This window comes from Psammomys obesus, unplaced genomic scaffold (assembly GCF_907164565.1).
Source record: "Psammomys obesus unplaced genomic scaffold, mPsaObe1.curated_primary_1811, whole genome shotgun sequence".
Taxonomy (NCBI): domain Eukaryota; kingdom Metazoa; phylum Chordata; class Mammalia; order Rodentia; family Muridae; genus Psammomys; species Psammomys obesus.
Genome location: NW_026591086.1, coordinates 11,792,138 through 11,817,699, shown reverse-complemented (window position 1 = coordinate 11,817,699; position 25,562 = coordinate 11,792,138). Strand labels below are relative to the sequence as shown.

Sequence of the window (25,562 nt, the reverse complement as noted above, 5' to 3'; positions counted from 1 at the left end):
GACAGGAACTCAATGGCAGGCTCTTTGACCTCCCCACCCCCCAAGGGAGGAGCAGTCCTGCTAGGCCACAGAGGAGGACTTTGCAGCCAGTCCTGAAGATACCTGATAAAACAGGGTCAGATGAAAGGGGAGGAGGTCCTCCCCAATCAGTGGACTTGGAAAGGGGCAGGGAGGAGACCAGAGAGGGAGGGATTGGGAGGGAATAAGGGAGCGGGATACAGCTGGGATATGGAGTTATTAGATGTAACTAATAATAAAAAAATTAAATTAAATTAAAAAGAAAAACAAGAAAAAAAAAAAAAAACTCGACTGTAGTGATGGGCAGGTAATTTCAGAACCGAAGAGGCAAAGACGGAGGATCCCAGAGAGGCTACCCTTTATGGTGAGCTCCAGGCCAAGCAGAAAATGGGCAGTACTCCTGAAATAATGGTTGAGGTGGTCTTTGGGCATTCACATACATGTGCAAACACATACACTTGGGCAAACATACAAATGAATGCACACACACACACACAAATCCTAAAACTGCTATCACAGAGCTTGGAGTAGCATTTATAGCTATAGGATTTACCTTTGTTAGGTTGTTCTATAGGCAAGTCTGTACAGCATTTTCTTGATATGGGAGGTTCTAGGCCACTATGGACAGAATACCCAGGTGGTCCTGGGCATGCTAAGATAGGCTAAGCAAGTCACGGAGTAAAGAGCACTCCTTCAGTACCTGGCCTGATTTCCCTCAGTGATTGACTATGATGTGGAAGCATAAAACGAAATAATCCATTTCCTCAAGTTTCTTTTGGTCATGGTGCTTAATCCTAAAACACAAGAAAAAGCAAACTAAGATAGGACAGAACCTTTGTGTTAACAGAACAACTCGAGGCAATCCAGGCTCTGTGTCTGGTTTCTTTTTCTTGTTTTTTTTGAGACTGTTTCTGTGTAGCCTTGGCTGTCCTGGACTCACTTTGTGGAACTCAGTGATCTGCCTATCTCTGCCTTCCTGAGTGCTGGCATTAAAGGCATGTACCACCACGCCCAGCTAAAATTTAAATTTTTTCTATCATTTTATGATGTATGATTATGCCTTATGCTCTTGGAGATCAGCCATTATGTTGGTGCTGGGAATCAAACCCAGGTCCATATTAGGTTTCAAAAAAACTTATCTGTTAAGTTCTTCAGGGAGCAGTGTGGGTATTTTCAGAGTCTAGTGGCTTTTCTCTGTGAGCTCACCAAGTTAAACTCCATATAGCTAAGATAAAGTATTTGCTTAGAGTAGTGTATAGTTTACTAGTCTTATATTTTCAGGTTGGGTCTTTATATTATATAATCTTGAGAGACTCAAAAAAACCCAAACCCATATTGAAGAATGCATTCAGCTCAACATTGAAGAAGAAACTGGACTTCAGCTGAGGAAGTCTACCGCAGACAGCTGTGTGATGATGTGCGTTTACTCAAGTCTTCTGGGACCTTTTCCCTGCCCCGTTAATGACTGGTTATCAAATGCCTTCTAAAAATCAAATCCTTGATAGACAGGAGAGAAAAACGAACAGTGTGGAGAGACCATGACCTAACGTCTGGAGGAATGAGAAAGTTGTGCTGAATTACCTTTAGGTCCTCTGACACACAACTCCAAGAGAACTGTATTCACAGTCTATGACTTGAGGGGATTTAACAGGGATTTCCAAATGACTCAGAAAAACTGTCAAGCAATAAACTCCTATGTAAATACTGGCAAAATAACTACTTAAACCAGAAAGTTTGATACATTTATTCAGAAAAGTGATTCAGCTGCAGGAGGATGATCTTTTGAGAGAATGCAAAATCTTTTACTCAGCAATTCTGATTATTTCAACTTTTATAATCCTGATGAGATTCTCTTGTCTGAAGCTTTTCATGCATTCAGGTATTTTGCATGATGCCTGATGTGGTCAGCGATGAAGGTCGCGATGAAGTAGTAGCTATGATCATAACCCTAGACAACAAAAGAAGACATTGATCCTCCATTATTAAATGTCTCTGTTAGGATTCACTTGAACTCCCCTGCCATTTAATATGCTTGCACATGGTCCACGTCTTTTAAGTAAGGTTTAATCAAAATCAAGGTTGTCATCTATTTAAAAAGCAGTAAAAATTATGAAGGGAAATCAAACATTAAAGAGGGGCAATAATCCATCAATGAAATGTGCAAAGGAGACATGGGGCCACACTGACAAGACGACGCAGAATCAGGTTAGAAACATGGGCAAGACATGCTAATTCTTAGCAGCAGCATGCCTGACATAAAAAATAATATCAACCTCTAAAAGGCAAAGAAAGTACATGTGACCACATGGAGAGAGAACACAAAGACGCCTAAAGGCTTTAACACTGTTTAAGAAGTCAACCACTGACATCACACGTCGAAAGTAAGAATTCTAACCCTGGTACGGGGAGGTGGCTCAGTTGGTAAAGTGCTTGCTTTTCCATCATGAGGACCTGAGTTCAATCCCTACAACCACAACAGGGGGTAGGGGGAGGGGAAGTGTGTGGTGGCTGCACTATAATTGTAGTGTGAGGGAAGTGAATCCCTGGGACTTGCTGGCTGGCCCCAGGAGCTTATCTTCTTGTCTTTTTTTTCTTTCTTTAAAGGTGACAGTATCTGAGGAATGACACCTGACGTCCACTGTTGGCCTTCACAAGCACATGCACCCCCACCCCTGAGAGAGTGGAAGGAATGAAAGAGTCCCCTACATCCCATATCCTATCCTGACTTGAGAAGAATGGCTTCATTGACCCCTCCATCAAGTGGGGGAAGCAGAAGAAAAACGTGATGTGCCAAGCTGAGACAGAGCTGAATCTACCCCATCACTGAAAGCCACTGTTAGAGGGGACAGAGACGCAACCCACCCTGGATTCGGCAGGAAATAAGTTCCAGTGTGGACAAAGCCCAGTAACTTGAGAATAACTTGTGTTCAAGTGTAGAAGTACATCAGATGGGAGGGGTCTCATGATCAAGAGCCTGGAATTACTTGGTTTGCCACCGCTCAATGATTAGACATGTGGCTGCTGCCTGCCAGGGAGTTGTAATACTCCATGAAGGAGTTTTTAAAATATCAAAAAGGCAAGAGACCACGCTGAGCTACTAGCATTCTGCTGAAGGTAGACAAGCAGAGCCAAGTGTGCTCTCCTGGACAGGGTTCAGGGTCTGGTTCTCAGTCTTACTAAGTGAGCTTCCCTCGCTACATTCTTGGACTAATTAGTCAGTGTGGTTTGCTATGCAGCCTGGGCATTACCTATATTTAGCGACACTTGAAGGACAGACCTTTTCTCTGCTACTCCAAACTTTACATGGAAAAATGCTCCATGGGGAAAGGCTGGCTGTGGGACTGTAAACACATTCTTCTAGTCTCCGTCAACTCTTAGACAGGAGTAGTGCTCCAGAAGGGCAGTGCTTTCATAAGCTTTTCTAGGCCCAACTAGAGTTGAACCTTGAGTTTGTGAAGAACACTGTTGAGAGACCTTCATTTGCTTACGTAACAGCCACAGAGTCTAGGTGCAGAAAATGACCTCACACACGGGGGTCAAGACAGCCCCGAATTTCCAAAATGGCCCTGAGACTTGAGCAGGGAAGCTAGTGTTCCCTTTTTCTCTTTTCCCAGAATAAACTTTCCAGATGTTTCCTCAGTATCGGGCCACTGGACTTTTCTCCTGGTAACTAAAACCAGGACAGCTAAGGCCCTACTTTTGCAGAGTCAGAATCTCTACACACTGCCAGAGTTCTGCTGCATAGTGCTCTTTTTTTTTTTTCAATTTAGAGGCCACTGAGCCCCAGAGTAAAAACTATTCAAAATAAGTAAATATCCTCATGAGCTAGTCCTATCTTCTCAAGCAGTCTTTTTTGACAACTGACAAGGCACGAATATAAATTGAGACCATCTGACATGACGGATAGACAATGAAGGCAAGTAAAGCAGGCACAGACTGTAGTCACATCTGTCTTTCTTTTTAAATAAAATCTGTTTTTTCAGCTTAACTTTCATAACGCCTATTTCATATGGAGATAGTTATCAGATGATGAAGCCAGTGATTAAAAAAATAGCAAAAAATACCTCAAAATAATCAAACCAAAAAAACAACAACAAACAAAAGAAAAAAAAACCAAACAACAAGAACAACAATACCCTAACCAATAAACTCCCTCTCAGACCTGAGGGACTCTAAGGTCAAATGCGGCCTTTGCAGCCGCCGCTCAGCAGTGTCTGCTCAGCTGTGGATTCAGTTATAGCACACCTAATGAGATCGGCTTCAGCCTGTGCAGTGACACTTCCTTCCTTTGCTGGAAGGAAATGAACAAAGAGATTGTGCCTCATTTCAAGACTGTGATTGGTGATTTTAATAAGTTCCTATGTTTTTAGAAGAATTTACTATTCTATCTTGGCTCCTCCCAAGAGAGCCAAACTCATTTCACCAGGACATGGCTTACAGGCAGGCATTTTAGATATTAATACACTGATTTATGATTTTTTCCATCTCTAACAATGTCATCCATCTTCTAACTATAAGCTGTTGTTTTTAACAAACTTGAGATATTTTCAGACTTTCCTGGGGCAGCAGCTCTACAGAAAAATCAACATTTCCTGGACCAGCCTTAGGGGAAGCAGACAAAACACCTAAATGCCAATGCCAAAAGTGCAGGTCATCTGAAGAAATTATGATTACAGTTTACAGCTATAGTCGATGCAGTTAGATACAGTGCCAAAATTATAACCAAACTAGAATTGGGGTTTCTCAGGTTGGCTATTAAACTAAATGCAATTATGATGGGAAATGTTGAAATTAACCTAAAATAATTACTTAAGGATGGAATACACACATACACAGACGTAATATAGAGGGAAATTTATATATATCTAATCCCGTATAAGCTAGAGAGGTAGCACGCTATGCCCGGTTTCCCCTTGAGCTCTTATTCATCCCCTTGCTCTTCAGAAGTGTGGTGCATTGCCTAGAAAGTCTAGGAAGATGACAGGACAGCAATTGTGGTCATGGTCTTGCATAACAGTACTGGTTCCACCACAGAGTATGACCCCAGGTAAGAAACTTAGAACTATTCTCTAAGGGTGACATGTCTATAAAACGGAAGCGCAGAAAAGGAATGGCCACAATTGCTCGTATGAAGACTGCCAATGAGCTAATGCTATAAGAGCACGGTGCGAAGAGCGGACCACACTGCACGCTGGCCAGATCTTATCTGAGCACTTATCGTCAGAGTTATACTTTAGGTAGACAGGTCTGACACATTACCTTTAAACTCCAACAAATACAGTTTTATATCATGATCATTTATGATTTTCAGTGTTCATTTTTCACCTTGAAGTGAATGTTCTGTTTCCGTTATGTTCTGAACCTTATGAGTGTTTTTAAAAAATAAAAGTAAGACTGCTAAACGAGAGCAGCACAGAAAGGTGGACAGTGGGCTGTCAGAAGTATTTGGAGGGAGTGTGCCAGCCAACTGCGATTCACCCTCACAGCACAAGGATGATAAGCAGCACATCAGCAAAGTGAAGCAATAAAGGCATGTGCTTGTGAGACCAGACAATGTTCAGTCTCAGAGGCCGTGGGAGTCCATGTTGTAGAGTAATGGTATGTCTGTAAGCAAAGACAAACCCAGTCATCTGGAGACTAAGCACCATTCAAGCCTTGAATGTCTTGCTTTGTACAGCCTGATGAGGAACAAAACTGCTCTTATATCTTACTGCTAAAAGCTTTCTTATTTAAATCATATTTGGCCTTAGGCATCACGAATTTCACCTCAGGTACCCTAATGTAATTAAAAACTCTTACTGTCAGCGTTACCCTATATTTTAAGTATCTAAAATAAAGTTAAAAGAATTGTATATAATCTTGCTTTTTTTAAAGTGTTATTTAGATCAAGCTAAGGTTTCCTAATACTTGCCTCTTGTAGCCTAAAAACAACAGGGATTTTCTTTTCTGTGCAGGCAGCTATGAAGTTATCAGGGAGCAACTGCCCACTTGAGAGAAACTCGTCATCTTTTCCTTGATCAATTAATATGTCAATCTGGGACCCCGAATAGGACTTCACGAGACAAGTTGCATCATATGCCTGTAAAAAGAAGAAACAATGAAAACCTAAGTGTCCAGAGTGGTATTTTCCAGGATATACTGTACTAGATAAACTTAAAATTATTTTAGCTTTTAGTGTTAAGTCAGTCAGACACCCAATTAAAAAGTTTAAAACTAGCTTAGAAATAATGGTATATCGGAAATATAAAGGCAATAAGCAGCAGAAAAAGTAGCTTCAGGACAACTGCCAGGATTCACAACGGCTACAAACCAAGGCCACTAACAAATAGTTGTCCCTGGGAGTCTGAGGATTGGTTTTGGAACCCTCTCCGAGATCTCAACACCTGCAAAGCTTAAGTACCTTACATAAAATAGAGCTGTTTTCATATAACCCCAGATGTCCTCCCCTAGACTACTCCTGGTACCTGCTACAGCGTGGAGGTAGTAGCAGAGAACAAAGACAACGAGGTCTGCACATGTTAACTGCGAATGTGACTGAAATGAAAGTATCTTTGGGTTCAGTCTACAGATGTAGAACCCATGGGAATGGAGGAGTAACCACATAACAGTCAACATATGTGATTACGTTTGTGTATGTATGAATGTATAACAAACCCGAAAACTTAAAATGGTACAGGAACAGTGGTCCATCACCTACCTTCCATTTACTTTCATCCGGTCCCAAATAGCCATTAAAAGCTTTTTTGCCCCAAGGACAGAGCACTGGGTTGCAAATTGGAGCAAACGCTGACACAGACTTCAGAGACAAAAGGAAATTAAAAAAAAAAGTTAAATTTTGCTAAATCAAATACAGATGTTTGTAACTTGCAACTCTGCCTTAACACAAAAACGCCACAACTGTGGCCTCTTCAGACTACAGCTTTGTATAATCTGTTTCAAAAACTCACAAATCAAAGTTTCTAATGCATGAAAAGTCAACCGTAAGAAAAAACAAAGGTTTGTGCTCAGGCTTTCTACTCTTTTTTCCACTGAGAATTAATCTGAAATGATCTACACACTGACATCTTCCTTAGAGAAACTGTCACTAAATGAGGCATTTCTCTTAAAGAGTACCATAGAAGCAAGGACTACCGCAATGCAGTCATTTCCAGCACAGCTTTCCGTTCTAACAATGTTGCTTGTTAGAACAGAATAATGGGACAATAGTGCATTTCTCAGCTTTAGAATTCTCACTGTGTGCAGTTCTCATAGCTACTTGCATTATTAAAAGACAAAAAAAAAAAAAAAAAAACTAAGTTCATAAAAAAATTCAGTTCACCTTTTCTACGTTAGACAAGAAATTCACTGACTCACTGTGAAAAAATTGGAAAACCAGCTGGGTTCGGTGGCCCACACCTGTAATCCCAGCACTCAGGGAGGCAGAGTCAGGTGGATCTATGTGAGTTTGAGGCCAGCCTAGACTACAAAGTGAGTCCAGGACCGTCAAGACTACACAGAGAAACCCTGTCCAGAAAACAACAACCAAAAATACTGGAAAACTAAACCCTTATGTTTTAGTGTTGTGTAATGTAACTGCTCTGAGCACCATCTGTGTATCTCAGCAGCGTGCCGGAAATGACCGCAGTTTAAAGGAAAGGAAGCAGATCGAACCTCCAGATGCCAAACAGCCTGTGTTTTCAACGTGCATCCCCTCTCTTAAGCACACTTCATTTCAGTTGCTGAATTCACCATTACACAGATTAAAAGCTGTTGTGGGCTTTTAATCTTGGCCCGTTAAAAGCAAAGAAAATCTACAAAGCCTTAACTAAAGCAGGGGATGGAGATGAGGGATACTGAGAGGTGTTTTTCAACCAAGTTACATTTCAACTATTTGTCAGGTCACAAGGAATATAAAATTCTTAAAATTTTACAGGCAATTGCCACTACAGGCAATCAAAGTCAACATTACAGAAATTTATTTAAAAAATTTATTTAACAAAAATACATAAATGATATACTGATAGTGCCATATAATAACATTAACCAAGACTAACATTCCTGAGGAAAAATATGCTCAAAAGTAAAGAGCAATGGAAAAGATAAGCTTTATTTTTCTAGAATTTCTATCAGGCCAGTGAGAACCATCTTACAGAATGTGTCCTGTGGTCAGGTTTAATGAGGTCTGCCAACCTGAAACCCCCAACCCTAGAAATGCTTCACTCTCAATTCTAAGGCTACTTCAAAATTTCAGTCTGTGAAATCCTGTTGTCCTCAGAAGTGTTTTTATCAATGAAGCTGGCATTATCTTACTTTGTATTTTCCAGGATTTTTCAAAGCACAAATCAGAGCTCCATGGCCTCCCATGGAATGACCAAAAATAGACATCCTCTGTGGGTCCACTGGGAAATTGGCATTTATGAGTTGTGGAAGCTAGAAAAAAAAAATTGAGAACATGATAAAAGATCTTGGGGGAAATAAGTCAGACTTTTCCAAAGTTACATCTCATAGTGGCAAAAATAATCACTACTTCATGAGTACAGTTGTACAGTGGCTTGAACTGGTGAGGACTAAAAAAATATGCCCCCAGGTAGACAATGGTTACTCATGTCACTGAAAACTATGTGTGCAGATGTTTCTTAAAGCAGTGGATAAAGTTAAGAAGATGTTGCAGAGGAACCCTAGGCTCCACCCCCGCCCTGATATTTATTTATTCAGTGTGCGTCCCACACGCGTGTGCGCTGTGCACCACCCTGGAGTTCACAGGAAACTTGTGGTGGCCCAGCTCTCTCCTTCCAGGTTGTTTTGCGGATAGAACTCACGTCTGCAGGCTTGACAGCAAGTGATCTTACTGGGCTCTACGATGTTTTAAGGAACGAGGACTTTAGGGAGGAAAATTATGCCAGACGGTAACAATAACATTTGTTACGATAAAAAGAGTTTTCAAGATACAGATGTCTTTACATTAGGAAAATGTAAGAAGTACGTGGAAGATTATGAAATTATTAAAATTAGAATAATTCTGAAAAATACAGCTGACTTTAATAGGATGATATTAAATAGGATGATAAATATTATGATCTGAACGTACATAGAGACTGTGGACGTACACGCAGCCAAAGGCAGCAGGGCCTTAAGACAAAAGCTTCCAAGGGAAAAGGTCAATAGCAAGAGGAAATGTGACCCGCCCAGCATAGGAGGAATATTGAGTGGATGTCACCCTCAAACTAACATTCCATGCAGAGGGCTGCTGGCTCTAAAGAGAAGAAACTCAACCCAAACTGTATTTGTTTGGATTCCACTGAGAGAAGGAAAACTCACAAATCTAGTTTTACAGCTCTGAACTGGATATGCAAATTGCCCTTCCCCCACTACTACAGTAAGTCACAGGAAACATTACAGGTAGGGCAGGAACTCAAAACCATCCCACCAAGAAAGAACTACTGATCCATGCATGCTACATTTAAAAAGGCGATTTGACTTTGTTTTTACATTTTAAACATTTTCTCTTTTGCACATAAACATTCCTAAATTGTCTTGTGTTAGCTTTTCCATTGTTTAAGCAGTTTTACGATCTGTGTTCCATTTATTTCTGCACCTGTCCTAGTCTAATATATTTTTCCTATGCACCATCCATAAATGTCCCATCTCACTCCTATTTCCCTCTCTTCTCCTCTTTTTAACTGTAGCACCCACAGTTTTAACCATCTTTAAACCCTGTGGGATCTTAGCCACATCCCAGTACTTCCTTCCTTCTACTTTTCCCTCCTCATTTCCTTCTCCTTTGCTCAAACACTAACCCATATACTTCCTTAGCCTATTTCCTGTGCAGTCCTAGCTTTAATCCTAAATTCTCCCACACTACCTTTGTTTCTTTGCCACTCAAATACAAAAATTAAAGAGATGACCAACTCCATTTGCACAGTGGGCCCACTTAGCATTTGTAGTTGCTTCTGCAGTGAACAGTAATTATGCCTGGTGTCCTGAGCACATGGACTAAGGGTTTAACCACAAAACAACATCCTCAATCTACTGTAGAGGAGAGATGCCCCGATCCTACTACAACATTGTCCAACTTGAACCTTTCAATCAAAGACTATAATCTAACCAGTGACGTAACCACAGGTACACAAGTCCCAATATGCAGAAATACTAGAAACACGAAGTCAAGGCAGTATGATGCCTGAAAAGCAAAACAAAACAAAATTTAAAATCCCAAACAATTTCACACAGGTGGATTCCAATCAGAGTGAATTATGCCGAGTCTCAGAATTAATGAGGACAACTGTAAGAATGTTTACTGAAATCAAGAGAAGACAAACTAAATGAATTTTAAAATAATATGAATAAATAAATGAAACAAGTAAGTCAATATAGGATATGATAGAGGAATTCCATAGAAGGAAAACTACTAAATCAAAATCCAGCTGAAATTTTAAAATGAAAAGATCTTGATTAAATAAAAATTTAGTAGAAAGCCTCACCTGCAGAATAGATAAAGTTTATGGCAGACATAACATTAGGAACAGAAGATGAGATAAATTACTTCTCAACCAAACCCCTGAAACTTGTGAGAAAATGGAGTAATATATTGTAAGAACCAAAATAATAGTCAGCTAAGATTAATATACCCAGCCAAACTATCCTTCATAATTAAAGCAAAAACCTCCATGATAAACAATTAAAAGATTCATAACTACTAGGCCAACACTACAAAGGATACAAGAAGGAATCCTATGTACGGAAGACAAATAAACACATTCCTAAGGCTACAGTAAAGAATAAACCCTGCTATAAAAGTGGATCAAGAAATGAATAATAAAAAGGCAGGAACTGATTGTTCCTTTTTAATAAAAAAGTGCATAGAGAGGGTAAAGGCACTTGTCTCTAAGCCTGACAACCTGAATCTGAACCTGGGCCCCACTGAGTAGTCAATTCATCAGAGACAACTGCACATCAATGTCTCCTTCAGCACTAGTCACAATACCTAAGTTATGGTATCAACCTACAAGTCCATCAACAGAAGAATATGAAACAAAAATGTGGTGCATATATATGGAATTGTATTCAGCCATGAAGAATGGAATTATGTCATTTGCAAGAACAGGGAGATAGCTGCATTATGGAATAACATGTTAAGCAAATTAAGTTAGACAAATAATTCACGTTTTCTCTCATTCGTGGATCCTAGATTCTATATAGATACAAAAAAATCATTTATGTCTCTATGACATGAAAGAATCAAGTAGGGTGTCCAAATGCAAATGGTGTTGTTCACACTTAAGAAAGGCACAACTAAGAAAAAGAGATACACACGTTTTAAGTGAGTTTACTGTTTTGTGTTGGGCTGTATTCACATCAATTCTAGAATGCATGTGGCCATATGCTACAGGTTGCACATGTCTGATAGGGGGAATAACCAGCAATAAGGGAATGGAGAATTAAGGGGTTATATGTGGAGGTTATTACTTGTATGAAAATTCTGAAACCTAGTATAATGTACAATGAATATATGCTAACAGGAAAAAGAGATACCAACATAATTAACATAAAAAACAAATATTTATAATAAATAAACAAAAAACGTAATTGCTGTCTAGTGTATAAACACTATGGGTGTGGTGCTGGCACATACCTCAGTGGTAAAGTTTTTGCCTACACATCACAAGCTCGTGGGTCTGACCCCATCACCAAAAACAACAAATAACTCACCACAAACTATATCTGATTCAACTTTGTTTCTTTGTTTCTGAGTTTTTATGATCTATGTGAGAAAATCCAGGGAAATGTAAATACAAAGTCATGCTTTGCCACTTCCCCTTTCTAGTCAAGCCCTTGCTCCTACATAAGATACAGGACTGAACCAGCTCCAGGACCTGAAAGGCTGTTTCATGTGCTATCTTCTAGATAACCTGCAAAGTGTGCATGGATCTGAATTTAACTATAAAAATCCCTGAATCCACATTACTATTAACCTAAAACTGCAGCAACTATTTTATTATCAGGCCTTGAATCTTCCCCAAATTAAAACTGGTTTCCCAGTGTCAATTCCTACACTAAAATTCTCAGGTCTGGAAGGGCTTTGTATCTAAAACCAAACTCTCAGTGATCATCAGTTAATAATCACAAGACAAATTAAATTACCTCCTCTGTTACATAAGAGTACATTCTGTAGTTAGTTTTCCAGGGATCTTCAGTGGCATTCACGTAAAAGCCAGCACCAGTGCCGAAGTCCCAGCTGTCATCTTCTCCTTTAATACTGCAGCCACCTAGCAAGGAAGGTTATACTTTCACCTATTCCACAGTAATTCCCCATGGTGAGTAACATAGTTTTAGTTGGTTATAGTGGCACCCACCCACAGTGTCTGTGCTTGGGAGGCTGAGATAGGGTATTCGTCAGTCAGCCTGTCAGCCTAGGCTGCATAGTGAAATAACAATACCCAGCACACACAGGGAGCTGAACACGTAAGTCTACACAGAGTGCAGCTTCTGTGAAACACTGTGAACTATCTGCTACTTTTAGAGTCACAGCATGGGATTTACCTTTCTGGGCCCTTTTATCTTGAATGGTACACGCCGCTTGTTCTGGCCAATGAGGTGAGAGGGAATGACCTTCCAACCAGACGATTCCAAGGTAAGCTACCTTAGCTTGAACTTCCCCCTACATATTCTGAAAGTATGCACCCTTATTCTGTCACAAGCAGCTCAGATGCTCTTTACTTTCCAGGACTGTTTTGCAAGGTTTTCCCTGACAACCCTCCCGGACTACCAACACTTCTTTGATTCTCTTCATCATTACGACCTTGAGGAGATAGATGTCAATCTGAAAATGTCTCCTACTGTTCTTTGGAGTTATTTTATCCAATCTACAGCCCCAATCTACAGCCAATATCATAATATTTCAAAGTCATGCTGTTGCTTGGATGACCAAAAGATAGTAACAAAAAAACTTGAGAGGAGTTGTATAGTGGGTATTTATCATACACATTTTATGTATGATGTAGACTTAAAGACTTAGATGTTTATGAAGCATGTGAGCGAGAACACTTACGGGGGCTGGTATCCGGAGCAATGACAACAAGGCCATGTTCTGAGGCAGCTTGCTGATAGCCAGACTTTGAAATGAAATTTTGTTCTGTGCAAGTTAAACCTGAAGATAAAAAGGTTGTTATGTTAAATTACCCTGTGAATATTCTACAAGCTTAAATATTTTATCATACAGGAAATCAGCTAGTTCAGTAGTATCATTAGGTACCTAAGACTGATTTAAGAGTAGACAAAAGTGAAGTAGCAATGACACTTGAGCTGGACCCAACCCGGCAGCCCTTTTCCAAACGTCATTGCTAAATATCTGAGTACTAGCAACAATGAAGCTTACTGTAACGCATATGCTATAAATTAACTATGAAACATTTACAGTTATTATCCCACAACAGAACAGAGACTAAATCATGACCAGTACTAAATTAATAAGGCACGAAGTTACAAGTAACATTAAAGTTGATAGCTGAAGGCTCTTGGGACCTACAGATTTGGCTTCGCACAAGATCCTTACTATGCCTCCACTCTTTCATTTGAAAGTTAGAGACGGAACTGCCTGCCTCCTCCTCATAAGCAGATCATATATGACCACATGTAATGTCCTGTAAATGGTACCTTGGTCAGAGTGAGGATTCAAGCAATCAGGACTTAATTTCGAAGTCTGGCTTCAGCATCTCACTAAGGCAGTTGTCCTGTCACTGATGTAAACAAACAGGAACTGTATTTACACTCACAAAGCTCAGTGTAAACACTGTTAGCTTTCAATTCTAACCTGGGCTAATAGTCTCTCAGCAAGGGATAAGATTTTACTAGCTCAGTACAAGCAGCAGGAAAAGCCTAGGTCTAGGCTGATTCAGAAAACTGTGACCTTGGACAGTACTTAGCTTCTCTGGGCCTGTCTTCTGTGAATTAAATGATTTCTAAGGTACCTTATCTAGCCTCAATAGAAGATGGGCCCTGTCCTAATTGATATGACAAGATGAGCTGGTACCCATGACTCCCATTTTCTGAGAAGAAAGGGATGGGGTACAGGGAGAGGAGAGGGAAGGAGAGAAGGAGGAGCTGAGAGGAGAGGAGGGAGGGGAACTTCCTACAGGGATGTAATGTAAATAAATTAATTTAATTAATGAAAAAAGATATCTTTAGCTGCATAATTAGCATGCTTTCTAGCCAAGTATCTAATTTTATTACTATTGTTGTTGGCATGTCTAACATACTTTTAAGAAAATCAAAATCTTTGGTGGTTTGAATGAGAAATGTCCCCAATAGGCTCAAGCATTTGAACACTTAGTCCCCAGGTAATGGAGCTGTCTGGGTACGGGAGGCATGGAGGTCCTTGTGCTCACAGATAAGCACTAGGAGAACCAGGAATATTAATCACAGAGTATTGTCTCTTCAAAGGGAGAGATGTACATGTTTTCCACCCAGAAGGTTGAGAACAGATTTGCTTAGCAGCCTGAATTCCCTTCTTGCTTCCCCCAGATCAACACTATGCTGGCCGTGGTGTCTGCAGAGAGCCCCCACCTTTGGAAAGGTCTAAGAGCTACTTACTAGGGGAAGGATGCCACTGGTTTTGAGAATATACAGACTCACTCTGCTTCCAGTTTGATCTGCTTCATGCTTCCAGTTGAGGATGTGAACAGATTCCTGCCATTACATCACGCTGTTCTTACAGCCATGCTTCCCTGCCATGATAGACTCGGCCTCTTTGAACTGTAAGCCCTGATAAACTCTTCCTTCTATGGGTTGCCTCTAGTCATGCTGTTTGATCACAGTGAAAGAAACTAATGTGGAAATGCTCCTTTTTCATGTGTTAAAATAAAATTTCCACTTAAATTTTAAACTAAAATGTTTACTTTCCTTTTCACACAGGCATTAGGGTATTCTCCTTGATGGATGCCTGGGTAGGAGTTTGTTAATATAAAAAGTAATTTTATGGAAACAAAAAACAAAATAGCATCCGTGACATTTGCTGTCACTCTCTCTGTATGTTTGCTGTGCTCATATTTTATGAAAGAGAAGTAAACTTAGGGGCTCAGAACTACTCCTGTGCATCCTTGCTCTCACCAGCTATGCTACCATCTGATTAGGAATATTAATCTCGGGTTAAGAAGCACTGTGTGACTTAAGGAGTCTTTGGACTCCTTAAGCTGCTGCAGGGAAGCCTTAGGAAGTTCAGCATTCAGAACACACCCAGGAAGTTTCTTGTCTGTAGTGTCTAATGCATGCATCTCTGTGTTTCAGTCCCACCTAATACTATTCTGTTGGACTGCTAAAGTCTTCCAGAAATGCTTGGGCAGGTACAAATTATGTATAAATTTTCCAACTTCTTATCACTGAATACTGAACTTTACATTACCAGCTAAGTTACTTGGTCTAATTGAATAGGAAATTAAAATGGAATTCTCTTAAATCTGAAGTTATGCTCAAGATAGTTACATAATGGAGTATGATGGCCTTTTAAAATTTAAAAACAGTATTTATTTTATTGTTTTTTTAGTTATGTGTATATGTGTGTGCATGTGTGAGTACAGGTACCTTTCCCCTCAGATTCTAGCAGATGGTGTTAGAGCCTTGGATCTGTAGTTACAGGAAGTTGCAAGCTGCTTGATGTAGATTCTAGAAGCCCACCTTGAGTCTTCTACTACAGTAGTATATGCTCTAAGCCACTGCGCCATCTCTCTAGCCCCATCTGAAGTTTTTTGTAAATGACTCAAAAAGTATGTAAGTAGGTCACAATAAAAAGGTAAGCCTAAATTCCTTTATGAAATTCAAAAGGAAAATGCGTACCGGACAACCAGTAGAGTGCAGGACACTTTCCACTCTCTGCCTGTGGCGGTAGGTAGACAGCAAATCTCATTTTACATTTCAGCTCAGCACTGTAATTTTAACAAGCACAAAAAAGTATTAATGCCCTTCCTTCGTCAGGACAGAAGCTAAGTAATTTAGCATTTTGTAAAAAGGAAGACTATACAGAAAAGAATTTTTTAAAATGTGATTTAACATTCACAGTAAGTGCCAACATTTTAGAAATATATTTTACTCCTTAAAAACAAACAAACAAAACCTAAAACCAGTCAATGCTGATCTATTTCCCAGCCTGAGTTAAAAAAAGAAAATCAATGGAATCCTCAATGAAACACTTCTATTAAAAAGTCCTTATTTCTAATGAGATATGACATACCAAAGCATCTTTTATAAAAACTGAATTCCTAAAACATGGCTTTTCAGTTCTGTGTTTGCTTCTGGGCACTGAAAAGCACCACACCCTCTGTCACCACTAATATTTCACCAGAGCTACTTCGATTGCAGGTAATCACCTTGCTTCCTGATCCCTGTCTTCAGCTCCACTCCAGCCCCTCACTCTGGGAGGCATGCCCCCCAGCTGCTTCCAGCAAAGAGCAATGGAGATACATGAAAAACATTTTTGTCCACTCCACACGCGACGTGTGGCCAGGCGCAGGCTCATCCTTCAGAATTTAAGGCACCGCCACTGTCTCCTTGATTCTGGTATAGCTCATGAGCTAACCTGTACCTTCAAACAATCTTAATCCATTTTCCCCTCTAAGTGTTGACAAGTTCTCTTTGTTCCCAATGCTCTGCTCCTTCAGAGCGTTGTTGGTGTTTTCATCCACTGTGCTGGTTAACTCTTTCCATCTGACCACTGAAACTGTTCGGTTTAAGAATTCTAGAATTCACCCTTAAACATTTATTTGTGGATTTATTGTGACGGTGTATGTGTGTGGGTATACACACCTTGGTACGTGTGTAGTGGTCAGGATAGCTTGTGGGTCAGTCCCCTCCTTTCACCACATGGGTCCTGGGGTGTGGTGGTTTGAAGAAGAATGGCCCCACTGGCTCATAATTGGAAGGCTTGGTCACAAGGGAGTGCCACTATTTGAAAGGACTAAGAGGGGTGATGTTGAGAAGGCGTTTCACTGGGGGTGGACTTTTAAAAAGCCCACACTAAGCCCAGCTCTCTCTGTGCCTGTGGATCAGGAGGTAGCTCTCAGCTTCTCCTCCAGCATGTACCTGCCTGCTGCCATGCTCCCTTCCCCACCACGATGAGGATGGACTAAACTTCCCGAACTCTCAGCACGCCCCCAGTTCAATGCTTTCTTTTCTAAGAATTGCCTTGGTCTTGGTGTCTCCTCATAGAAATTGAACAGTGACTAAGAAATGAGGACCAAAGTAGTCAGGTCATGAAACTTGAAGGCAAATGCCTTACCTACTGAGCCATCCTGTCAGCCCTAGAATTATTTCTTTATTCTTTGCATCAACACAATTTTAGTTTTCAAACTCCTTAGCACAGCTGTCTCACTTCTTAGACTGGTCTTCCTATTTTCTTATTTACTATTTTTGCCATATACTATTTTCTAGAAAATTCAGTTGTGCTCTGTCAGCTCTGCTATCAAATTTTGATTTCTGGGTATTTTTAATGGCCCTGTCCACTAGGGTTTGAAGTTGGTAATCCTCTCATGCCTGTGACATCCGAACCTTCTGTCCTACTGTTCTGCAGTCTACTCCCCTAGCGCCTTTCCCTTTTCATTCTCTCCCAAGCATCACCTTTCCCACTGGGGACCTTACTCAAATATCTAGACATCTCTGGTCATTTACTAATAGTTCACAGTGAAACACTGAATGTATGGTTCACAACAGTATACCTTGTGAGTCTGTTATCACTCTCCTACTGCTGAGGTCTAGCTAGATAGTTTTATTAAAAGGTCTCCATGGCCACATCTGCTCTCCCAGAGCAGTCAAATTCCCAAGAAAAGCCTGACCTGTCGGATTTTGGAATCCGCTGGGAAAAATTCAGTGGGCCAGCTCTTCTTGTATCTGCTTGCATTGTTTTATCTTCCACTAATTGTGTCTGGAATTCCCCAATACAAAATGTCTACCTTCCGTGGACAGGAAACCTTCAGTCTTTGGCCAGAGCTGGGAAAGCAGCAATGTGACTATAGAGCACATTGAGACAATCTGAGAGCTCTCTGATTTTTATAACTCTCTGAAAATAAACTTTCAATTAATCATCCTGCCCCTCAGGTCCATCCATTTTTATCTTTGCTGTATTGTCCGTACTTCTTAGGAGTTTACATAAATTATGTCACTTCTCAGGTTAGAATTTAGTTTTAGTGACTTAGCTTTTAGTAACTTAGCTTCTCTAAGTTACTATATGACTATGTGCATTTTTGTGTTTAAAATATTGTTCTCAGCTCCTGTCCTCTGCTTTTTTGTCTCCTCTTTCTTGTGTGTGTGTGTGTGTGTGTGTGTGTGTGTGTGTGTGTGCGCGTGTATTTAATGCATGTACCCAATGACCTATTAGGCAGATTTCAGGAGGCAAATATGCCTGCTATGCTGCTAATTTAGTCAAGTCTAGGTTTGTTATACTAGAAGACCCATATGGAAGATGTTCTCTGAATTTTTAGATGGTTTTCCAGAAAAATTTAGAAGACCATCAAGCCAAAGCTTGAGGACAGTCTGCAGTCTCCCCTTTATCTCACAGCACCAATCCCAATCCAGGAACACGTTTGCTGAAATTGTCAGATAGACAGTGGGGGGGGGGGGGGGGAGCAGGGTTATGAGGGAAATTTTTGTTGATAATAAAGATAATAAACTGGAATGAGCAGTATCTACGATCCTTCACCTGTCATGCTCGAACACCTTCTGCAGCCCTCCAAAGCACCGGTTGCTGGAAACTTGTTTCAGTGCCATTCTCCTCCTGTGGATGAAGACGAAGCCCGGTGATTCGAAAGGCATTTTAATTCCTGAAACCCTAACAGAAAGCTGTTCTCGGATCAGCTATCTAACCACAACAGTTCTCACACTCACATGTAGCCAACCCACACTTGTTTCTAGAGAAGGCCAGGACTTCGGTGTATCTATCCTCAGTGAGGTCTGTTTCTGTTCCTGTTCTGGACTATCTCACATTCTTTCCAGACAGACCTTAGGTTGCTGATTAATTTAGGAAATTACTGGACACTTACATCACCGTGGGCATCTTATATCCACATCAGTTACTCGTCCTATAAGGTTTTGCAAGATTTTTGTTTGATCAACATTTCTTTCAAACAAGTCAACAGGCAAACGTCAGCCTGCCAGTTGTGAACTAAAGGAATAGCTTTTGTTGTCAGGAAAATTTGAAGCCTGGCAATTAATTTCTTTTCTCTGCAATGAGCCTATTTGGGTTTTCATATGAAGACACATTTAAACATATATAAATATATTACCTTTCAACAGAAAATGCATGGAAAAACATTTTTTTTAATCATAAATACCTATTATTCAGAAAAGAAATGAACTGATTCTGACGTGTATCACTCAATAGGAAGATTTCCTCCCTTCCCTTCCCAGAAGCACGGTTTCCATACACGATAAAATATAAAATAAAATGACAGGCAGCAGGCACGGGTTTCACTGCTCTGCTGGTCTCCTCAGTGACGTAACCGGGTGCTAGTCCAGGCTCCTCTTAGAAGTGTGCCACCAGCTTAAAGCGAATTTCGGAAAGGCCTTTGTACAATTCTAAATGAGAGTGATTTCAGTTCTGTCTTTAGACCTGGGTACTTAGTCCTGTGATTTGAACTTTGGTGAGCTGACCTCGGAGATGCTACTCTTGGCGGCTGTGTGGTCTTGCTGCCTAGAGGATCGTGGAACACTCTGGTTTTCCCTTTTACTATAACATACTCCAGACGGACCAATTCTATAGGATTCGGGTACTTACACACAGAGAAAGTATTGTTGGTTCATACATAGCTTGGTTTTTAACCTATGAAACACTAATTCTCAAATGACAAAGTATTCCATCACAGTAAATTTCAGTTACTCTCATTCATGTTCCTAAAACATTTAACATTACAGATGCAGACGGCATATACATTTTATACACATATGAATGAGACCAAGGAATACAATTTATTCCACAATGAACTCTTGCTTCCTTAATTAAGCCTAGCAGAAATTACATCTGCTTCCTTAAAACATGGTACACCAAGCACATATCTGGTACCTAAGAAACACTTAATAATTACTGTTATTTGAACAACTGATGAGTAATTTTTTTAACTTCTTCCATACCTCGAGAAAGTTAAAAAAAAAAAGCTTGATGTTTTTTGTATCATTTTAAAATGTTACTTACTTATCTGAATAAACCACAATTATTCTATCTCCTCTGCTCTTTGTTGCTTAGTTCTAAATGTGAACTTTTCATTTGGCTGGAAGAAACATGGTTAAAATCCTTTAAAAAAAAAAAAAAAACTTGGTAAAATGTCCCTACCCCGAAAGAAAAGCTTAAAATTTTCTATTATTTGTCTTATAAATTCAATTTAAATCAAGTAAACAAGATATGATATACTATACTATGCAGTTATATTTTTTATAAAACTTTTCTAGGTGAAAAGTAACAGTTTTAAACCACATTACTATCATTTTTAACTGAGTCACAAACAGTGAAATTTAAATTTACCTATCCATTTGCTACTTTTTTTTTTTTTTTTTTTTTCTGTCTGCACCAAAGGGCAGTGGATCTCAAAAGAAGAAACTGATCATAATCAGGACATGTTTTACCACAGCCCAGGCTACCCAGAGGTTATTCACACTTAGGTATTTTCAACAGAGACACTCTTTGGAGGCAGGTGAGTGTTGATGTGGGAACTGCAGCTGATGGGACAAAAGCCATTTCACCTCAGCCCCCTGATCTACCTTAACACAGACACAGTCAGCACAGAGATAGCCAAGGACGCATACACACATAGCTGTAGAGGGGACATAATACTCAGCGAAAGACTTAACAGAACCATTTGCAAAGCTCAAAAAGCTCCTTAACTACTCTAAAAACATGAGACCTAACACCAAATGGTTTTTATTAAGAGAGAGGCATACCCATGGGGCACCAGTCACTTATTAATTAAAGTTAGGATGAGAAGGGAAAAGAGGCAAGTCACCTACTCCTCCCCAGTTCCTAAAAAGAGCCTCCTGCAGGCACTTACTACAGGAGGCATTCTGGGAGAAGGCACAGCCACTGCGGTATGTGTAGGACCCTAATGATCTTCCAGCGGGAGGAAATATGGAAGCAGGAGACAGTAATGTTGACCGTATGGATACAGTGCAGTCAGCGCTGCCTACTGCGTGATTTCGTCTTAGTTTTTACTAAAAAGTTTGTGAACATCAAAAACAGAAAAAACCCTGACAAGTAAGAAATTTTGCATAACTGTGTAATGTTGAACAGTTCTAAAAACTACAAAGTTTGTAAGCTAAAAAAGTTAAATTATGCGAAAGCCGATTTATTTTTGAATAACATTTTAAAATAAGTTTAGCGTAGCTTGTTTGTGAAATCTATAAGCATATCCTAAGCTTTCAGGGTGCCTTATATTCCCTGACTGACTCACACCATAGCTTACTTACTGACTTCAGACCTGGAAGAGGCAGTTACAGTAAGCATTCTCTCTCTCTCCCTCTCTTTCTCTTTTTTTAAAAAAAATGTTTTATACCATATTTCAATGCCCCTTCTTTATGTGTAGATACACAAGCAGTTACCGTTGGGTTAGAATTGCCTAACATATCCTATACATTGTACACATTCATACTCAATGTAGACTTGCATAGGCTCATTTTGGGGTGCTCACACAAGAATGAACTCTCTTAATAATATATTTCTCAGGACCTATCCTAGTGGTTAAGCAATGTATTGACTGTATCTATTTGCCACAAGGCTTAGTTAGGGTTTGGTGAAAACCCTTTGACAATGAACATGCACTTTTGCTGCTTTGGGGAGGGCACACTCTCACAGCACGGACTACCATTTCTTTACTCAAAGCCTCCTCTCCTTGCCAAAAACTCTGTTTCACCCATAACCACCCCCCACCTGTACCCCTTTCCTAGCTCTCATCATATGCTCCCCCCGCAACTCACATTCCCTAAATTTCAACTACATTTTCCGGATTGAAAAATCTAAACCTGCCTTTCAATATTACTAATTTATGTTACGCATTAGTGCCAGAATTGCTAGGTCCTTCTGTCGCTAGCTAGTAAGACTCAAGACGTTTAAAATTAAAGTCAGGTCGTTCACCTTCAGGCAACTTTCTTTTTCACTGTCTTCCGTTTCCAGGCCCTTGCCTGTAAAGCTTAACTTACACCTGCAATGTCTCAGAGTTGAACTTTAAGAATTCCCACTATCAAGTTTGGCTTGGTGGTGCATCCCTTTAATTTGAGCACTCCAGAGGCAGTGGGAGGCGGATCTCTGTGTTCGAGACCAGCTGGTCTACAAAGTGAGTTCTAGGCCAGAACTACACAGTGTCTCAACATTCAAAAACCCACAATCATCCTGACAATCATATATAACTAATAGCTTACTAAAAACTTAGTCTACATTCTTTCTAGTATGTCCTGCTACTACAAACAGTACCATTATAGAAGCGTGGATTTTCAATCATTTCATTTCTCAATGGATGCCTATTAATGGCTCATCTTTAGGCCTTACATGGCCTACACAAAGGTGGTAGTAAATTGAATTAATTTTCACAAACAGTAAATGCCATCTTTCTGACCAACTGAGGACAGCATACACCAGAACTGTTATCACCGGGCTCCAGCTCCAGGTGCCAGCGCTGCCGATGGCGCCTCAGGCTTAAGTCCTAGTGGGGTCGCCAGCGGCCCAGGCTGGGTTCCGGGATCGAAAGCGTTCTCCGTTCGGCAATGCTTGGAGAAACGCTCGCACCAGAGGGCACTCCACCAACCCGAGCCTCCCAGCGAGCCTGGCGCCCCAGGTCACACAGTTTCCAGCTCCCCGAAGTTAATGCGATTAGCAGGCTTCGCGGAACGAGGCCCGCCCTGCTTCGGCGGGACGGCGCGGGGATCGTCACCGCTCCCGCGCCGTCCCCATCATCCCTCCCCGCTGGTCTAGGCTTCGGCGCACGGCAGCCTCAGACCCCGGCGGTGGAGGATGCCTGGGGCTCGCCCCTTCCCCCATCTTACCTCGGTGACTGGCAGCTCCGAACACTCCAGAACAGAAGGGTGGAGCTTTAACATGTCCGCCAGGAGCCCCGCCCTCTGGCCCCGCCCACGCCAGCCGCCCGGCTCCACCCTCCAGGGCGGGCCCTGCGCAGAAGCTCCGCCCTCCAGGTCCGCCCCCCCATGCTTTCTATGGGCCCCGCTCTCAAGGCCCTCCCCTTCTCTCCTCCCTAGCCCACCCTCGGGGGCTGGTTCCATCCCGAGGCCCCGCCCTCACGGCGCGCACTCACCCTGCGGTCCTGCCCTGGGGATACGCCCTACTCGAGTCCCTGCCCTCTCTGGGCCCTGCTCCTCCTCTACAAGGCCAATCCCGAGAGCCTTTTCGCGGGCTCCTCTGTTTACTGAGTGTGTCGGGGTCAGCCAAGAGTGCATTCGTCATGACACTGGACCTCTAGACCTCTGCAGCGCGCCTCAGATGCTTCCAGACGCTCTCCTACAGCAGCTGGCCTCCCCCCAGTTAACTTGTGGAAAGGGCTTATGTGTAACTCTGCAGTCGTTCAGAAACCTGAGCAAGATCTCAAATTCCCACCCCCATTCCAAGTCTTCAGTGCACCTGCTTTGAGTTGGTGCTTCTCTGGGGAGGACACGTAGTAGCTCCATCAATGTCCATTTTTTCTCCTTTCTTCCCTCAATAGAAGTTGAACTGTTTGAGTTGCTGGTTAATCATTTACAGCAGATCTCAACTCCATCCAGTTTAACCGGCGAGTGTACTTTGTTCAGAAAATTAAACAAAACAGGTTGCAGTATTTAGGCTGCTAGGTTGTGAATGCTATCTAGAATCTGAGAGTTTGCCTGGCTCAGTGAGCATGCAACCTGTGCGTTTAACAATGGAATGGTCTGTCAAAAGAACTCAGAGCCTGCTCTGCGTACAGAGGCTTTACATTTTAATTTTGCCGAGGGACCGGCAAATTATGAGGCTAGTCTCGCTGAAATAACAAGTAGGTGAACTGACCACTATGGAATAGGCCCTACGTGTGGATGAGCCGCCAAAGAGAACATTGCTTTTCTGAGTCATGTGCCTCGGAATTGTGTACTTGTTTAATGCTTAATAAAAGAATGTTATTTGGAGAGAACATTAAGCTGAATTATTATTGTTGTTGTTGTTGACAGGGTCTTAAATGTAACTCTGGCTAGCCTGGTACTCTCACAATGTAGACCAGGCTGGCTTTGAACTCAGAAATCCACCTGCGTCTGTTTAATCCCCAGTGCTGGGATTAATTATTTTCAAACTGAGTTTCACAACCAAAACAATAAAAGAATGCCCAAGTCTGCAAGTTCTTTCTAATTGTTAAATGCTTGAACAAATTATTGAACAAAGAGTGCTCAGTTTAGTAAGTTGATCTCTTTGAGGTTCAGACTAATTTCCCTAAAGGGCTCTTGTATTCATACGAGATAGTAATAATCACCATGACAGTTTCTTTCAGTCAGCATGAAATTATACTAGACCAAAACTTCTGCTTTCAAGAATATTAATAGTATATATAGTTCAGTGTGAAAGTAAAGTAAGCGATTTGTGATAAAAAAAAAAAAACAAACATGTCCAAACTTACCTATAGTCGCAATTCTCAGCCTTCCTAATGCTACGACCCTTTAACACAGCTGCTCGTGTTGTGGTGACCCCCACGCATAAAGTTATTTTTGCTGCTACTTCATGAGTGTAGTTTTGCAGTTACGAACTGTGGCGGAAATATCTGTGCTTTTCAGTGATCTAGGTAACCCTGTGACGGGTTGTTGGGTTGCAGCCCACAGGCTGAGAACTGCTGACCCATGTGACCGTAAATACGCGGTTTCTCAGTGTAAACCACTGTGAGCTGTAAGCAGCAACGGAATGCAATGAGAATGATAAAGATCCAAATCGACTCAAAAACTGTGGAAATGGAAATTGCTTTAGCTTTCCAAAAACTTTAGACACTGGCTGGGAACATAACAAAAAATTACTCATTATGATTTCGAAGGCTGGGAAATACAAGCTCAAGTAGTCGGACGATTCTATTGCAGGGGAGGGCTCTTTTTCCTGGTTGCAGAGAGGGGTGTCTTGGTACAAGTTCACTGCAAAGAGCAAGACTCTGGTCTCTTCATCTTCTGTTAGGGGCATTAGTCACACTTGTGATAATCTTGTGCTTCTGGCATAATTATTCTCATAATTACTTATCGGCAAATGCCATCCGAATAAGGATTTAGGCTTCAGTTATAAATTTTGGGAACACAAATGTTCAGGCTGCATCAGAAGCCTGGGATACCGGACATCGAGATGCCTGATCCTAAAATACATGTTGAACCTGTAAAGTTAGTGAGCCTGGGTCTGAGCCTAACAATAGGCACTTTTGAGACCCATATCTCTCTCCTCTGTGAGCGAATTTAATTCTCTACATAGTTCAGTGGTTGCGTGTGCATCCACAGGAGTACGCACATTGAATGCATGATGGGAGCAAGTGTTTGTGTCCATGCCATATACAGGTGGAGGCTGGAGGTCACCACTGGGAATCTTCCTCGATGGCTCTTCACCTTGTCTTTTGAGACAGGGT

General features: G+C 41.1%; 1 protein-coding gene across 2 annotated transcripts; it reads right to left on the bottom strand.

Annotated features, from left to right (window-relative positions):
• Positions 1-1,747: 1,747 nt before the first annotated feature.
• Esd (esterase D) lies at positions 1,748-24,705 on the bottom strand. Of its 2 annotated transcripts, none has more exons than XM_055609733.1 (9): positions 24,588-24,705; positions 18,680-18,754; positions 15,826-15,914; positions 13,046-13,144; positions 12,139-12,263; positions 8,308-8,427; positions 6,716-6,814; positions 5,930-6,097; positions 1,748-1,966 (listed from the first exon to the last, which is right to left on the bottom strand). In XM_055609733.1, the coding sequence occupies exons 2-9, from the start codon at positions 18,745-18,747 to the stop codon at positions 1,886-1,888; spliced, it is 849 nt and encodes a 282-aa protein (XP_055465708.1). In that variant the 5' UTR covers positions 18,748-18,754; positions 24,588-24,705; the 3' UTR covers positions 1,748-1,885. The 2 variants fall into 2 exon arrangements, with proteins under 2 accessions (XP_055465708.1, XP_055465707.1); XM_055609732.1 differs by lacking the exon at positions 24,588-24,705 and adding an exon at positions 23,002-23,069.
• Positions 24,706-25,562: the final 857 nt, after the last annotated feature.

Excerpts from the sequence above, each read along its gene's own strand:
- Esd (XM_055609733.1), bottom strand. The coding sequence starts at position 18,747 with ATGGCACTGAAACAAGTTTCCAGCAACCGGTGCTTTGGAGGGCTGCAG. Across the intron at positions 12,264-13,045 it reads TGCTCCGGATACCAGCCCCC|GTGGCTGCAGTATTAAAGGA; the intron begins GTAAGTGTTCTC and ends CTTCCTTGCTAG. Across the intron at positions 6,815-8,307 it reads AAAATCCTGGAAAATACAAA|TCTGTGTCAGCGTTTGCTCC; the intron begins GTAAGATAATGC and ends TTGTCTCTGAAG.